General features: G+C 37.1%; 1 protein-coding gene across 2 annotated transcripts in view; it reads left to right on the plus strand.

The window, feature by feature from the left end:
• The window catches only part of znf423 (zinc finger protein 423), a 184,146-nt gene that overhangs the window by 149,851 nt on the left and 18,090 nt on the right, over nt 1-16,205 (plus strand). For both annotated transcript variants that reach the window (XM_032580635.1, XM_032580643.1), the window contains one exon: nt 14,390-14,521. In XM_032580635.1, the coding sequence (XP_032436526.1) occupies nt 14,390-14,521 (132 nt within the window). The remainder of the gene's footprint in view (nt 1-14,389; nt 14,522-16,205) is intronic.

Genomic DNA, 16,205 nt, shown 5'->3' on the forward strand with positions numbered 1-16,205 from the left:
TCTACTCTGCTTTAAATGTTTGTTTCTGTTTAAATGAATTTAGAAAAAGGCTTCAATTAAAGCAATCTGATGCTGAAAAGTTTAAAAAAGTAAGACATTTATTTAGTGGAGAAATATCAAGAAAGACAATCTCCTTAAAATCTTTTACTACAAGGCTGCAGGAGAACCACGGTGGCTTGGGGTAACCAAGTCTCTAAATATATCTCCATTCCAACTATTTATGTTTTTTATTTTTATTTTTTCCAACACACTTCAGGAAGAGGAGTTTTCTGTCCTACCAACACAGACGTAAACATGTCGGCCTCTACTGGAGCTGCGAGCTTTGGTCAAATGAAACTTTGACCAAAGCAACAAAAACTCCAGCTGGGTCTGCTGTGGAACAAAAAGATGAATATGTAGTAAATTAGGTGTTTAAGCACGGCGGAGGATGTATTATGCTAGACTCAAATCGCTGCAAAAATACAAAATCTTACCAAATAAGACAAAACAAACTTAGATGTAACTTTTTAGCAAGATATAGGAGCTTCCATCCATTTTTTTCTATCCCGACCCCGTTGGGGTCAGGAGGGCTGCTGGTGCTTGTATCCAGCTGTCAACAGGCGAGAGGCGGGGTCACCTGGACAGGTCGCCAGTCCATCGCAGGATATAGGAGCTTGTTTCAAGTAAATATTTCCTATTGATAAAAAAGTACTAGTTCCACTGGCAGATTATTTCATTCATACCATGAACAAAATGTCTTGTTATAAGTGAAATAATCTGCCAATGGAACTAGTACTTTTTCGTCATAAAGGAATTATTTTTTTAAAATGAGCTCCTATATCTTGTTGAAAAGTTACTTATAAGTTATTTTTATCTTTTTTCAAGTGTCCAAAGATATTTTCAGTAGAAACTAGACTAAAATAACTTGGTAAAATTTTGTGTTTTTGCAGTGATCCCTTTAGTTGTGGCAACAATGATTGAAATTAAAACTGAATGAACAAACTCAAATAAAAAGTAACTTCAGTTTGACATCAATTATTTAAAGGCTGTAATAAATCATCTAACAGGTTGTGCTAATAAACGCCTCCTTCAGATGTTTCATCTTTAAACCTATAATTTTGATACCAGCTCTTGTACCTGAAAAGCATTTAATTCAGTCAGAGGAAGGAAAAATGCAGTTAGGGTTGGAGTGGGGGGTATGACCCTCTGTCCGTCACCATGACAACTGAATAGGAGCTTTGATTACAACTACAGAGGTGATTAACTGTGGATACAGACGGGATCTTGGACCTGGGTGACTGAGTGTGTGTCGGTGGGTGTGTGTGTGTGTGTGTGTGTGTGTGTGACTCGCTTTACGCCTCATTCTGCCTCTCGTGCTGCAAAAAACATCTTACCAACTGTTTTTGTCTAGTTTCTAGTATATATATCTTATTACTAGGCCTGTTGGAATAGACATTAAATCAATTAGTCGCATGATGAATTGAAATAAACTTTAATTTCCATTTGCATGATTTTTTTCTTTCTCTTTTCTCTCTTTCTACCAAAAACTGGATGATAAAAGTCTTCAGTTTGGTGTTTTGGTCTCAACTTTTCTTTTAAGGACAATTATGTTTACAGAAACTTCATAACTCATTTTATTAATTGTTTCTGTTTTATTTATTTTGGATATTTAAAATGTCTTCCAGTTCCAGTGTTAAAATGTTCATTAGAATTTAACGTTTATTGATCTTTGAGAATGCCATCACCATTATATTACTTGAAATGGTCTCAAAACACCAATATTATCGTTTATCGCAGTAACTTCTGGAACAACTTATGATCCTGCAAAATTTATTATTGTAACAGGCCTATTTATTACATTCGAAATAAAACAAAAACTAACTTACAATTAACTTCTCAGCAAGTTACTTACAAGTTACAAGTCAGTAATTTTAACTTTTAACATTTTAAAAATGTCCTGTTATAAGTAGGAAAAAAATCTGCCAGTGGAACTAGAATTTTTTTAGCGGTTTTCAAGATTTATTGACTTTAAACAAGCTCCTATATCTTGCTGTAAAGTTAATAGTATTTCTTATTTTAAGTGTACAAAAATATTTGCACCAGAATCTAGATGAAGTTAGACTTTGTGTTTTTGCAGTGCAGACGCCTCTTCCTTCACTCTGGTTATTTCTGACTGTAAAAATGAATCGTTGTTTTACTCTGCTTCAAAAACATAAACACCCAAATGGTGTGAATCTGGAGGGTTTAGTTGTGTTTTCCAAACTATAGGCGAACAGATGTTGGAAGATGTTTCAGGAGGATGACAGGTGCTTCCATTTTAAACATTATCTCAGGGAACAGTAAGCTTGTGTTTGTGTTGATGGTTTATTTACACACACTGATTAATCTTATTCCCCTCAGGCCCGTTTCAGACTTTCAGTTAAAAATCTAAACACAAATATTCTCCACATTCATAGCTTGCACGCCTCTTAAAGGCTAAAAAGAAACCTTATGTGGCTGTTAGTTAATCTAATCACTGATACGGAGATCCAGAATGATGGAAGGTTTGATGCAGTTTGATGAAATGAAAAGATTTCTGCAGGAAAGTTTCATGTTTATGTTTCAGTTTCTCACGTTCTAATTATTTGTAAAATATGACGCATTCACACTCTTTTTGGTGTTTTTGTTTTTTCACAAGAGGTCCTGTTGTGTTGAGAAACATACAAGCGCAGCTAAAATCTAATAAAACTGCGGTGAAAGTGTGAGACAATGATGTAAAACGAGTGCGCAGACGTGCACGTGCGCGCTTGTGAGCAGCTATTTGGCTTCAACACGGCCGAGCGCTCCAGCTTCCCACTGTTATGTAATCTGAGAGGGAAAATCCAAGCTGCTGCTCACACACACACACACACGCCCGCACGCAAACACACACTTTCCCATCACACACTCTGTCTCCTTCCAAGACTCACATGCACTATGCACTACACAAATATGCTCAATTTGTGCACAAACTGGTCACCGCCATATGCTGATCCTGTCTGCCAATAAAATGTCTGCCTGGCTGTGTTTGTGCGTCCAATGTGTGTGTGGATAGTTTTCACAGGGTGTGATTAGGTGAAGCGGAGGAATGTGGCTTCAGGTCCGGTTTTATTTAGACCTATAAACATGTTGTTTACCTTATTAAAATCCTAACAATTTGATCATAATTTTTGTTGAGTTATTTCCACATCAGCTGTGAAATAAAGTCAAAATTTTTCAATAACAGAAAAACAAAACATATCAATGTGACTGAAGAGTTTCTCTTCTGTATTTAAGTTGATTTAACCATGGAAACAGTTCAGAAATAATGACACAAAACAAAAAATAATGTTGTCATTTATGATTTTGACAGTCTAATCTAATCGCTCAGTTTCTGTTTCAGGTGGATATTTACTTAAAAATTCACAAAATTTCAGCCTAATAAACGTAACCACATCACAGTGAAATGTTGTGTTATGAAAAACTAAAAAATCTGTAAATAAATAATTAGTAAATAAATAAATCATAAATGTTCCACTGACCTCATCTGGCCACTGATCAAATGCACCACATTGATTGAAACTCAACTAATTTCCAGTTTTAGTTGGTTTACAACTTAACATTTAACTTCAAAATTCTTTCTCTGCCTCTTTTTAAAAACAATTTCATGTCTGCTTTTAAAGTGTTGGTTATTTTTCTAAACACTAAGGCAGCTGTGGCATCTAAGTTGATCTACAGTCACACACAAACCTTTAAAGCACTAAATATAACTTATGTTAAATCTATTTTATACAGTTATCTCTTCTACCTTAAATTGTTTCCTATTAAACAGTTTAAACATAATCATCTTTTATACAAATATAGTAATAATGCCTGAAAACATGGGGCTTAACATTCAACCCTGTGGAATACCAAAAGTAATTTTGCATAATTTTGTATATTCGGTTGTACATACTGAAATTTTTCATCTAAGTAATTTCCTAAGTAGTTGGTTGCAGCATTTTAGCCCAAACGTGCTTTCAGAGTTGAGTTAAATGTGATTATAAGATTCTGTATAAGAAAGGCAGGGAAGTTTCAGCTGATTTACCATATAAAAAATACTGGGTTCATGTATATCACCACCAAAAGTTTTTTATCAAGTTTATGATTACATTTTTCTCTATTTATTTAACTTTTATTTTAGTTTTATGTCTGAAACAATGTTATGTTTTAGTTAGTTAGTTATGACTTACTATGTTCAGTAATTGGCGTCTGTGTCTGAATTTTGTATTTTAATTTTTTTTCAAATGGGTTCCCAGTATTCAACCAGGTGGAACACCACAAGTTAGATTCTGCGGTTTTATACAGTTTTTTTGTAGACTAAAACAAAATTTAAACATCTTCATTTTGTTCCGTTGATTTACTTTTTTCTTTAAATAAAAAATGCCTTTCCCTCGTCTTAAATCATAAGCCTTACATCTGTATGAAAGGAGCATTTCTCTGCCTCCCATTTTGTTTGGACTGAGTTTAAACATCCAGATGGTTGGATTTCGAAGGGAACAAATAAAGAAAATAACAATCATCTTGCAGAGAAAGAGAGAGAGATAGAAATAGAGAGGGGAGATGAGAGAAAGGAGGGAGAGTGTGTGTGGGTGTTGGATACTCGCGGGACTTCAGCACTGCAGCATTCTTTCTCCTCTTTGTGTGTGTGTGTGTGTGTGTGTGAGAGAGAGAGGGTGAGTAAAGGTGGAGGCACTCCTGGGACCCCTCCAGCGCTGCAGCAGGTTGTGTGTGTGAGTGAGTGTATTCTCCAGCCCCCACAGTACCAATGGGTCAAGCTCACAACCTCCTGCATCAGAACCCCCCCCCCCCCCCCCCCCCCCCCAACAACCATACACACACACACACACACCCTCCAATCGCCCCCTGGTTGCTATGGTAACACACCTTGAGCAAGCCCCCCAGAGGGCGCGCACTCCTTCTCCTCCTCCTCCCTTCCACTGCTCTCTTCTTTGCTGCACTCCTTCTTCCTCACAGCGCCTCTTGCTGCTCTCTCCACGGCCGTCCTGTCCGTCTTCTTCTTTCCTTCCTTCCTTCATCCCTCTTTTGGACGCTTGTTCTTCTTCTCCTTGTTAAAACAACAGCCTGACTTCCGAATCGTCTGTAAATCAGTTCAACAGTTTCAATACCTAACAGTTTTTTTCATCTTTGCCAATTTGTTGCAATACAAAGTGATTATCTCGACACTGCGAGTCATGCATGTGCAGCCGCTGCCCCCTATAAGCAGGTGGAAGAAAGCGCTTCCGTCATAGATCTGCAAAACCTAGATGTAGCAATCGCATAGCTAGAGAATAATGTGGAAATCCTTAGAAAACTTTCAACAGCCTTTTTTAATGCACCATGCAGTAGTGAGCACACTTCCACTAATCCGCTAAAAGCTGAGCTAACGTTTCATTTAGCGATTTTGCTAACTTTGGAAACTTTTAGCCTGTTTAGCTTTCTCTAAGTTTAATTTCAGGGTAAATTCTAAAGCGTTAATTTACTTTTTGCTGTTTTGATCAACATTTGTGTTAAAGTTTTGGTTATTGACTTAAGATTTCTTCAAACTACACGCTTATATTCATGCTCTTATTTTGAGCAAAGAAACTGTTTTTACGTAACAGGTCCGTTTCCTCTCCTCATATTCTCTCTCTTTTTCCCAATAACTTTTATTTCAAACAGGAAATATACAAGAACAAATTAAAACATGGACAGTAGAGGACAAGATATAAACATTATTATATTAACTTAGGGCTTTGTGGAACATGTCAGTTATAATTTCACAATGAAATTGGTACAAAAAGATTTTAGTTTTTCAAGGACAAATATACTTTAGGTTGAATTGAAGTTAGTGCTTTAGGATTAGCTTGTAAGTACCATGTTGGTGTAGCACTTTAGCAATAGCAGAATTGTTTGTGATTATTGATTTAGGGTTAGCACAAATAGCTTTTAGTTAGCATCACCCTCCATTGTTAATATGCATTAAGATATACAGTGGAAACCATCACTGTTGCAGAAGCTAACAGTTCTGGTCTTACAAACTTCAGTCAATAAACTTTGCGCCTTGATTTCTCAGCTTCCCAAGTTTCATTTTCATTCTCAACAAAATATCAGTAAATATGATTTTTTATGGATATATTTGTGTTCGGTTCCACAGAAATGTCTGCAAATAGACGAGGTTTCACTGTATGCTGATGACAGACAACTTTATGTTTCTGTCTCACCGCATGACCAAGCTCAACTAGAGTCAATAAAATAGATGTGTCTATAATATAAAAGGCCAGCTTTCCTCCAGCTTAGTGAAGATTTGGTGCCAAAAATGAAAAGTTAGACATCAACACTCAACTGGACACAATGAGAGCAAAGACAATTTAAAGCAGTTTCAGTAAAAGCATGAATTTATGTTTGGATTAGTTTATAAATCTTATACTGTGAAGCTTTACTGTGGTAAAGTTGGTGGTGGTTATTTTGCTTTATTATACCGCAAAATATTTCATAGATGTTTTTATTTTCTGCTAAAAGCATCTTATTTCAGATTAATCTCTAGGTATTCTAACCAATATAAGAAAACACTGGTGTGTGCATCAACATCTATCCTGTATTAAAAATGAACATGGTTAGCTAAAACCACATAAAGCCCTCAGGCTGTTGTTGAATTATGTGTGTGGTGGGAAAACCTGATTAAAATGTGAAACTAATATCAGCAAATCTAAGTAAAAGTATCTATATTTCCAGGTTTCTCTTAGCTTTATTAGGAAAAGTGTTTATTTCTCCTTTTTATAGTCCTTTACTGTTGTGTACAGTAACCTGATTTCATACTGTTACAGTAATAAATAAAAAAAAACACTGCAAAAATTTGAAAAATATGAACCACGGCGGCGTTAAATGAATCCCGAAATCACTGAAAGTTACTTTTAAGTTTGTTTTGTCTTATTTCAAGTGTATTCAGATATTTGCACTAAAAACTAGACCAAAAATACTTGGTAGGATTTTGTGTTTTTGCAGTGTAGAATCAAAAGTAAACCAAAAAATGAAGAAACGACTTTAACAATAAAAAGCATTGATGTCTTTACATCAAACATTCAGCTGATAGAGTTCATATATCCATATCCGTGTTTTTCTATTTTAAGACTACATTACACATTCCCAACCAGGCTGAGTATTTTTAAAAAGAATAAAACAGGAATTTTGTAAAATGGTTGAATAAATCTGAGTTACTTGGGTTTGTATTTTCACTTGAAGTGCAGATGCCTGTTTTATGGCACAAAGGACCGAACAGAGACATGCTCTGATATGGATTTTAGGGACGGAGGGGGCTGACAGGCGGAGAGACGGGCAGTAATGGAGGGCAGACGCCCAGGGGACCCCCGGCAGCTCGTTTAGAGCGACGCCGGGAAGGTGGGTGTTTGCATGCATGTCGAGGTGTTTAAGAGGGGAAGCACCTTAGGGATCCGTCGCCAGCACAAACCAAGGAGCTCATTTGTGTTGAGCTGCGTGTTGCAGGGGTCTGAGATGAGGCCAGCGTAAATGGGATGATGCCACCTGGTCCTGCTCCTCTGGTCAATTAGCAGAGAGAAAAAGGTGGTTAATGAGAGAGAATGAGACCGAGCAACAGCATGAGCAACAATGGTGTGTGTTTGTGTGAAATATGTCACGGTGGTGGCTTGTAATTGTGAGGATGACTACAGTATGGACCTCGTTTTCCTTCAACATCCATAACATGTATGTTCTGCTTTAAATTTTCTAAAGTTTTTTTGCTTCATGTGGAATCTGTGCAGTTATTCTGCTGATGCGCACGCAGCGATTACCTGGGTGTGTGTCAGAGTTGCTTCATTGGCTCATTGTTCAGTGGCTTATTGTGTAAAACTTCATCATTCAGTGGGTCCAGATATAATGAGGGATGGAGATACAATTCAGTTCTTAGACAACATATAGACATAGTTCTCAATAATAAATCTTACTAAGACAACTCCTGGATCCACACTGCAAAATCACTAATCATACAAAAGATTTTTGATCTAGTTTTTTGTGAAAAATATCTTGGTACACTTGAAATAAGACAAAACTAACTAGCCTTAGCATTCACCACAGGCTGTGCTATCGGGAAGAAGCTATAGAGTAGCAGAGAGCAAGAGAGAGGGTGATGGACAGCGTTAAGACCCGCCTCCTGCCTCTGATTGGTTGTTTCTAGTTAGCAGAGGAGCTATTTTTTTCCTCACTGATTATCTGTCTCATCCAGACTATCATGACAATATGGATGAGAATATGTAAGCAAATATATTTTTGTAAAAGTTACATACTGGGGCTTCAAGGGGTTTGAACGAGTTCTTTCTCCTGGATGAAACCAGCGTCTTGGGGTTTGTAGATAAAAGCGACAAAGGATTATTGTCATGGTTAGTTTGAGTTAAAATCCAGAAAAAGTTAGATTTGAGTTGGTTGGTAGAGAACCGTAAGCCCTAACCTTCACCCTGCCTCTTTGGCTGTGTCCTCCCCTATGTTCTCCGTCCCAGGGAAAGTCTCCCAGCGATGTGTGTGTGTGTGTGTGTTCATGTGCTGCTGGATCAAATACTCTCTGTGAGACAAAGCGTAGCGGCAGGACGCTCTGCGACTCTGTCATCTCACTATGGGTCGCACACGGACCGGGCTGCGCGGGGGGACAGCACACAGAGACAGCCGTCCCCACACACACACTGATCAAAACAATGTATTTGTCAGAAAAGAGAAGTCTTTCATGGGACACACACACACACACACACACAGAGGCGTTGGAGGCCTCTCTCCATGCCCTTGTTCCGGACAGCCCAATTATCTCTCTGCACCTCACTGTTTTCTCCTCTGTTCTCTCTGAGGCTTTCACGTTCATTCTGGTTTGGATTCTTTTCTCTTTTTTCCGTTTGCAGCCATTTTTGCTCTCACACTAATTGATTGACCATAAATGAGTTCCTAAAGTTTCTGTTGTCGGTTTGATGTCATAATGAAGCATGTTCCTGTGCACGGGAATTTATAAAGAAATGAAACGAAGCACTGCTAAAAAGATAACGGTCATATAAAACTGGATCTATTTGACTTTATGTCAGAAAGGGAAGACAGTCTCCTCAGTGGAAGTGATGTTTTCATCCTTTACCAAAGAGCTGGGATTGTATTTCTGTTGGTCCAAAACTGAATAGTTACAACAACTTTGTCCTAGAAAGGTTAAAAAATTAAATCAACCTTTAAGCTACTCAAAAAGTGCAATAAAAATATTACAAACAAATTATTTTCTATTTCTATTTTAATTTATACATGAAACTTAGCCTATAGTTCAACGTTTTGCTTCATACAGAATAATCCTCGGCTATTGAAAAATGATGGCTTGGTGGAGGCGAAGACTCTGAAGTTTTAAATGATTGGATCTGATACTAAAAACACAAAAATAATGTGTTTTTTACCAAGTATTTTTAGTCTGGTTTCTAGTGCTAGTATCTCAGTATGCTTGAAATGAGACAAAAAAGTTTTTTAGCAATATTGTTTTAAGTCAATTATTCCTTAATGTTGATGAAAAAGTACTATTTCCACTGGCTGATTATTATTTGTTTATTATTATTATTAAAACAAGTTTGTTCTTCATTCAGTGAAGTTAATCACAGGGGGTTGAGTATCCAAAAATTTTACTCAATTAATAATTCATAATAAAATCACCTCAGAAAAAGTAAAAAATACAGTTTAGTGAAAATATTTTTTTGGTAATAATTTATTAGAAGTGACATGACACTGTCATAAACATGAAGTGTCATTTGGTAAATAATGACACCTTTATTGTAAATTTGACAGATTTAATGAACTTTTTATTCATGATTTAACACAACATTCTTCAAAAGTGTCATTATCTACCAAATGATGCAAAGATAACACTTTCAATGCAACTTTGCATTACAAATGTCATTATTTACCAAATGACACTTCATGACAACAGTTATAAATGTTCCATGTTTATGACAGTGTCATGTCAGTCCACCGACTCGGACAACATCACCCCATCCTGCAAGGATAGACGATTACTGATCAGATATTGATCAATTTAGTTTTAACTAATTAAATCCACATAATTTCCTCGTTAGTCTTCAGCACATTGAGAATCCATGTAAGCTAAAGTATCAGTTGTTAAAGTAAAATATAACAGCCTCCTGTTTTTTTTTAAACATTTTTATTTTCAGTTTCAGATTGTTTTTGTAACTGCGGCTTACAAACTTGCAGGTAGCGTGAGCGCTGCCGAGCAGCTCAGATGTTTCTTTGTAGGATCTCAGAAAAACTGAGCGTAGAAGTAGGTTGTTGTGTTCATGTAAAGGTGGCTGATGTTTGACCGCTCCCTCTGATCCTGGCAGCGTGGGAGAGTGGGAGGCAGCTTCTGAGGCAGCTTTTCCCCACCGAGGGCGCAGCTTAAAGATGCCTGTATCCAAAACACACTCACACAGCCACACACACCAACATCAATGACACGTAGGCGATTCTTCATCTTCATCTTCTGTACTGTAGAAACTCCAAATATTACCAAGTATTCTTTTAGCTTCTAGCAAATATCTTAGTATACTTGAAATGATACAAAACGAACTCAAAAGTAACTTTTCAGTTGGATAACGGATCTTCTTTTAGGTCAATAATTCCTTAATATTGATTAAAAATTATTAGTTCCTCTGGCGGATCAAATGGAGCCTCCACTTTTTTTTAAAATCAATATTAAGGAACCTAAGACAAACTCATACATCTTGCTGAAAAGTTACTTTTAAGTTAATTTTGTCTTATTTCAAGACAACTAAGGTGTATAATTAATGTTTTCTGAAAAAGTCATTATTGAAAATGAGAATTTGGTTTTAACCAGGATTATTTGCTCTTGAAACTAGACAGAAATATTTAATAAATCCTACCAAGAATGTTTGGTCCAGTTTCCAGTGCAAATATCATTGTTTTGCCTTATTTAAAGTATACCAACATACAATTAATTTTCAACAAAAGATAGGAGCTTGTTTAAAGTCAATAATTCCTTAAAGGGGCAGTATTATTTAAAATCGACTTGTTATAATGTTATTCCCTCATCAGTAAATAAACCTCGAGTGTTACCTTGATTCTTTCATGAATGTTTTAAAAAGTTCTTTAATCTCCATGGCGACCATTCAGCTGTGAAAAACACCTGGGTGGACCTAGCCCCGCCTTCGAGGCTTATCTCCTCCTCCGAGCTGCAGTTTCCAACCTTCAAAGCTTCTGTCCTCATTCACTCAGCTCCTTCAGACTAGCCAGCAACAATTAGCAAACACTAATTAGCAAACACTGCTGAGCTCATTATAGGAGCTACTTCTCAGTGAAACGCTTGTAAAAATGTTGTTAAAGGGTTAATAGATGTTGTGATGACTTCCTGAAGACAAAGCTTCAGGAAGAGCAGGAGTTTTTAAAGAGAGAGAGACCAAATTTCAAGGCGTTAAATTCTGAAGTCAAATTTATTTCAAGTAATATTTGAGATTTATAGCATTTTCATAACAACTGATGTTAACATAGTTACTTGATTGTGCTATAAAATTGCACTATATGCTTGGAAAACGCATAACTTTAGTACTGATGAAGTTCTACCACTGTCAGATTATCACCTGTCACTTATAATACAACATTATTCATCAGTATTAATTAATTTTTGACTCTTTTATCCTGCTGAAAAGTGTTTTGTACGTTAATTTAGTCTCAGTTCAAGTGTACTAAGACATTTCCATTTGAAACCCGACCAGAAATACTTGTTAAAATTTGGTGTTTTTTGCAGTGTGCCTGTTTTCTGAACCAAACTTAAACTTTTTGCTTCTTAAACAATAAAATCGGAACCAATTGAAAAGCTGCAGCTGCACACCCTTCCTCCTGTCTCTCCCTCCGCCTCCCCCTGTCTCTCTCTGCATGCGTCGCTCCATGTGACTCTCTCTCCTGCTGCTTCAATCTCCTGGTAAATGATAATGAACCTCTATCTGTCTCAGTGTGTCTCGGACACGCTGGCGCCCCTCACAACCTCGCAGCCTTTGAGGTTTGCGTGTGTGTGTGTGTGTGTGTGGAGACGGGGCTTGTTTGGGGATCGGGACCACAACACACACACTCACACACACACCCCTATTGAGATGGGATTAGGGCACCCTTGTGATGGCCTTTGAGGCAAGAAGAGATAAAAATCTCGGTGTGCGTGTGTGTATTAGTCAGTATGGGTGTCATGGATGCATGATTGAAGACGTTATTAACCCTGCGATCCCCTGCAGCGGAGATTTTGCAGAGTGCATGTGTGTTAGCACTTACAGGACATGAGATAAGTGTTAAAAAAGAGGGTGTGTGTGTATATATATGTGTGTGTGTGTGCACCGCTCCATGGGGGTCACAGATTGGCCTGCAGACGACACCATCTGATGTCTCCCGGCAGTTCGGTCCTGTGGCGTGTGTGTGTGAGTGTGTGTGTTGTCTCGTGCTGTGTGTGTGGGCGACTGGGGTATCGGACCTGTTTGGTACGCTGGTGATAAGGACAACAGGCAGGGGACTCGATCACCGAGGGGTGCCTGTGTGTGTTTGTGTTTACGACGCCCACCTTCATCTGGCCTTTCACCGTGGGGGCAGTGATGTCACTCACACCGTCTTAAAATAGACACAAACACAAAAATAAAAAACACGACTGCAGATATAGCTCTGCACGCTATCACTTATTTTATTATATAAAAGATTATTTTTACTCTTTGCTTACTATTTGATGTAAAAGTGTTAGTACGGTAATCAGTGTTTTTAATTGTTGTAGTTTTTTTGTGCTCGCATGTAGAAATCAACACATCTTCATGTTTTTTTAAGGTGTTTCTTCAGGTCTTGGTTGCTTTTTGATGTTTCACTGCAAAAACACAAAATCTTACCAAGTATTTTTGGTCTAGTACATTTTAGTACAGCTGACATAAGGAAAATATAGCTTACAAGTACTTTTCAGCAGGATACAGGAGCCTGTTTTACATCAGTAACTCCTTAAAATTTATTGAAATTCTGCTTGTTTCACTTATAACATGGCAAAAATGTCTTGTTATAAGTGAAATAATCTGCATAGTATCTTAACCTAAAACCTGGCACACATTTTCTGTTGCTGTTTCTTACACACTCTGAAAAACATTTTAAAAAGCAATATGTAGTAGATAAGAAACAAAGCTTGTCTTAATGTATTCCATCTCTAAACTTACCTTGCCCTACTTTATCTTATATTGGTTAATCTAACTGGACCTTTTTAAGGGTACTATACACTTATTAGTCTAGTTGAGCCAATCTAAGCTTCCTTTCCTGCCTTGGATTGCCTTAAATTAGCCTATTTTACTTTAGCTTGCCAGATTTTTGCTTAGCTCGGCTTAATCTATCCAACTTGCTTTAGCCTACCTTAGTTTACCTTATCCTTCCTTGCATTAGCTTATCTCACCATACCTTTTCTTGATGCAGCCCATTTGTTCATTTATCTTGTTTAGACTATAGCTAAGCTATTAGCTTAGCCTACCAGTCCTGATTATCTTGGCTTCATTTTGCCCCTGTAAACTTAATATAGCCTGCCTTAGCTTAGCTTACTTAGCTAACTTTTGTACACTTTACCTTATTTTAGCTAAATTGAGTTTAACTTAAGTTAGCATATGCAGATTTACTTTAGCCTTACTACTTTACCTGACATTGGCTTAGCTTAGTTTTTTGCTATTTATTTTGTTTGCCCTATTAAAACTACCTTATTTTGAATAAGTTTAGCTTAGCCTAAATTAGCTTATTTGGTATTAGCTTACTTTAGTTTATGTTAGTGTGTTGAGCTGCACTTCTTCTGTTCAGGCTAGTTTAGAGGATTTGTGAAATTAATAGAAAATATATACCAAAACTATTTTCAAACTTAACCATAAACATGTCTAAAAATACACTATGAATTATAAACAAGTCAGTTGCGTTATAAGTTAACCGCTAGACAGTACAAATTGAGCAAAGCTGATCTTTGTGGCAGTGGAGTTACAGTTAGATTTTTTTTTTTTGGAATTTTTGAATAAAAACAATGTAAATATAAACCTTTTGTACCTCATGTTTTGTATTTACATTCATATTTAAAGGAGAATGTATAGAAATGTTCCTTAGCAAAAATAATTAGGCTGTAATGTGAAAACAACATTTACTAAAATAGCCTAACTTTGTTTCAGTATAAAGTGAAGAGATTTTTTTTATTCTTCATGTTTTGGGTTTTGATGCATATTTTGTGTCCATCTGTGTCTCTGCTGCCGCCTGTTTTTATGTACATCAGACATCTGTCCTGAGTGTCGGGTTAATGTCCCGAATTGATGTCACATGTTCCGGTTTCCGTGTTTCGGCTGATCTAACCTACGCATGCGTGTTTGTCTCCTATTTGCAGAGGAGGGCATCAATCACGAGTGCAAGCTGTGTAACCAGATGTTCGACTCACCTGCCAAGCTGCTGTGCCACCTGATAGAGCACAGCTTCGAAGGCATGGGAGGTACCTTCAAGTGTCCCGTCTGTTTTACAGGTGAGGCGCACGCTACCATGTTCAAGGACGGACCAAGCACACAATACAATCAGAAATATTTAATTTAACTGTGGAAAACATCCCGTTTGACAAAGGTCAGAGTTTTATATAAGAAGCTGAAAAGTGTGGCATGTAGATGTGTTTGCTCTTTTTGAGATAAATACTGAGATCTGATTGGTCACCCTGCCTGGCCACGACCACCAGAGCTGCCAATCAGTTTGTTCATGTCATACCTTACATAGATTAGCATTTTGTTCCATGTTGCATGTGATTAGGTGACAGAAATGTTGCTTTTGTTGTTTTACAAATATTTTTTGTTGTTTGTTTCTAGTTTATTGTTTAAAAGTCAAACATTACATGTTAATAAACATTTAAATGTAAATGCATGAGACTATAGCCAAGTGGCTAATTTCTATCTTCCCATTGTTAGGTTGATGTGTACAATGTTTAATAGTGATTTAAAAAGCAACCTCAGACTATTGCACAAAAAAAACTCTTTATGAAGGAGAAAAGTGGGTAATTAAACAGTTATTTAGAATTTGTAGTGTAGAATAGTTCAACAATTTTGGCTTTAAGTTGAAGAGAGTTAGCAAAGCAGCGCTAAAGATAGAGTTAAGCTACACTAAGCTAAAACAGGCTAATCGTATCGCTAGAAAAATGAGCTTGTGCCATTGTAATAAATCAACAGATTTCTATGTTTTGTTTGGGTAAATAAATAATTTAGTTATTCATATTTTGGCTCACTGTCTAGTGCGCTATACTTCTACAGTTTGTATAACTGCGGGGATCATTTCAATCTCTATGTTCTGTGAGTGTGTGTTAAATTCAGATCAGGTCAAACCCGTCAAAGTTTGAGGTTGTAAATTGACTCTGATTAGAAGTGTCTAAAAACAAATCATTTTCAGAAACTTTTTGGCTTTATTCAACACAAATTATTTTGCCTGCGAGCTTAAAGCTGTAAAATGTGGGTTATTATTACTGCAGGAGGGTGTAATATGTGTGTGTTAACAACTTGAATGTTTTTAATCCGCAGGAGAGAGTAAATAAATGACCAAATTAGGTGTTCACATTCAGCACTTTTCCTCCCTGCGTTAACCCCCCCGCCTCCCGGTTGTTGAGTTTGTCTTGTGTTGTACCCCCTCATACCCCCCATCCCCAACAGCCCCCTTCCCCAGGCACAGCAACACTTTAAACTTTAACTGTATTCCTTGGTGGCTCATGAATTAGTAAAATGGGCTCGGCTCCTGTGGGGAGGCTTAATAATTCAGCAGTCTCGGAGTGAAAACCAAAAGTTTACTGAAACAAAAGAGGGATGGGGGGGAGGTGGAGGGTATAAAACAACACTGGAGCTGGAATTAAAAAAACAAAAACCAAAGAACCGGATGATTAATTGATAAATATCACGTTCTGCTGACGGTGGTTCTTCCTGCTTTCTCTTTATTCAGATAAAATGCTTCTTCCTCATCAGTTACCCTCTCTTTTAATGATAATTCATATTTTACATTTTACTATCACAGATTTAACCCCTTTATGGCAAGCCGTTTTAATATAAAATCTGTTTCCTCTGACTACCTAAAAAAGTTTTGACTGTCCTGAAGGATAATTTAAGATATCTACATTTACATCCTGACTGGTAAGAATAACAATTGAAAGTACAGTGAACCCTCGTTTATCGCAGGGGTTA

The sequence above is a fragment of the Xiphophorus hellerii genome, chromosome 2, assembly GCF_003331165.1.
Source record: "Xiphophorus hellerii strain 12219 chromosome 2, Xiphophorus_hellerii-4.1, whole genome shotgun sequence".
Lineage (NCBI taxonomy): Eukaryota > Metazoa > Chordata > Actinopteri > Cyprinodontiformes > Poeciliidae > Xiphophorus > Xiphophorus hellerii.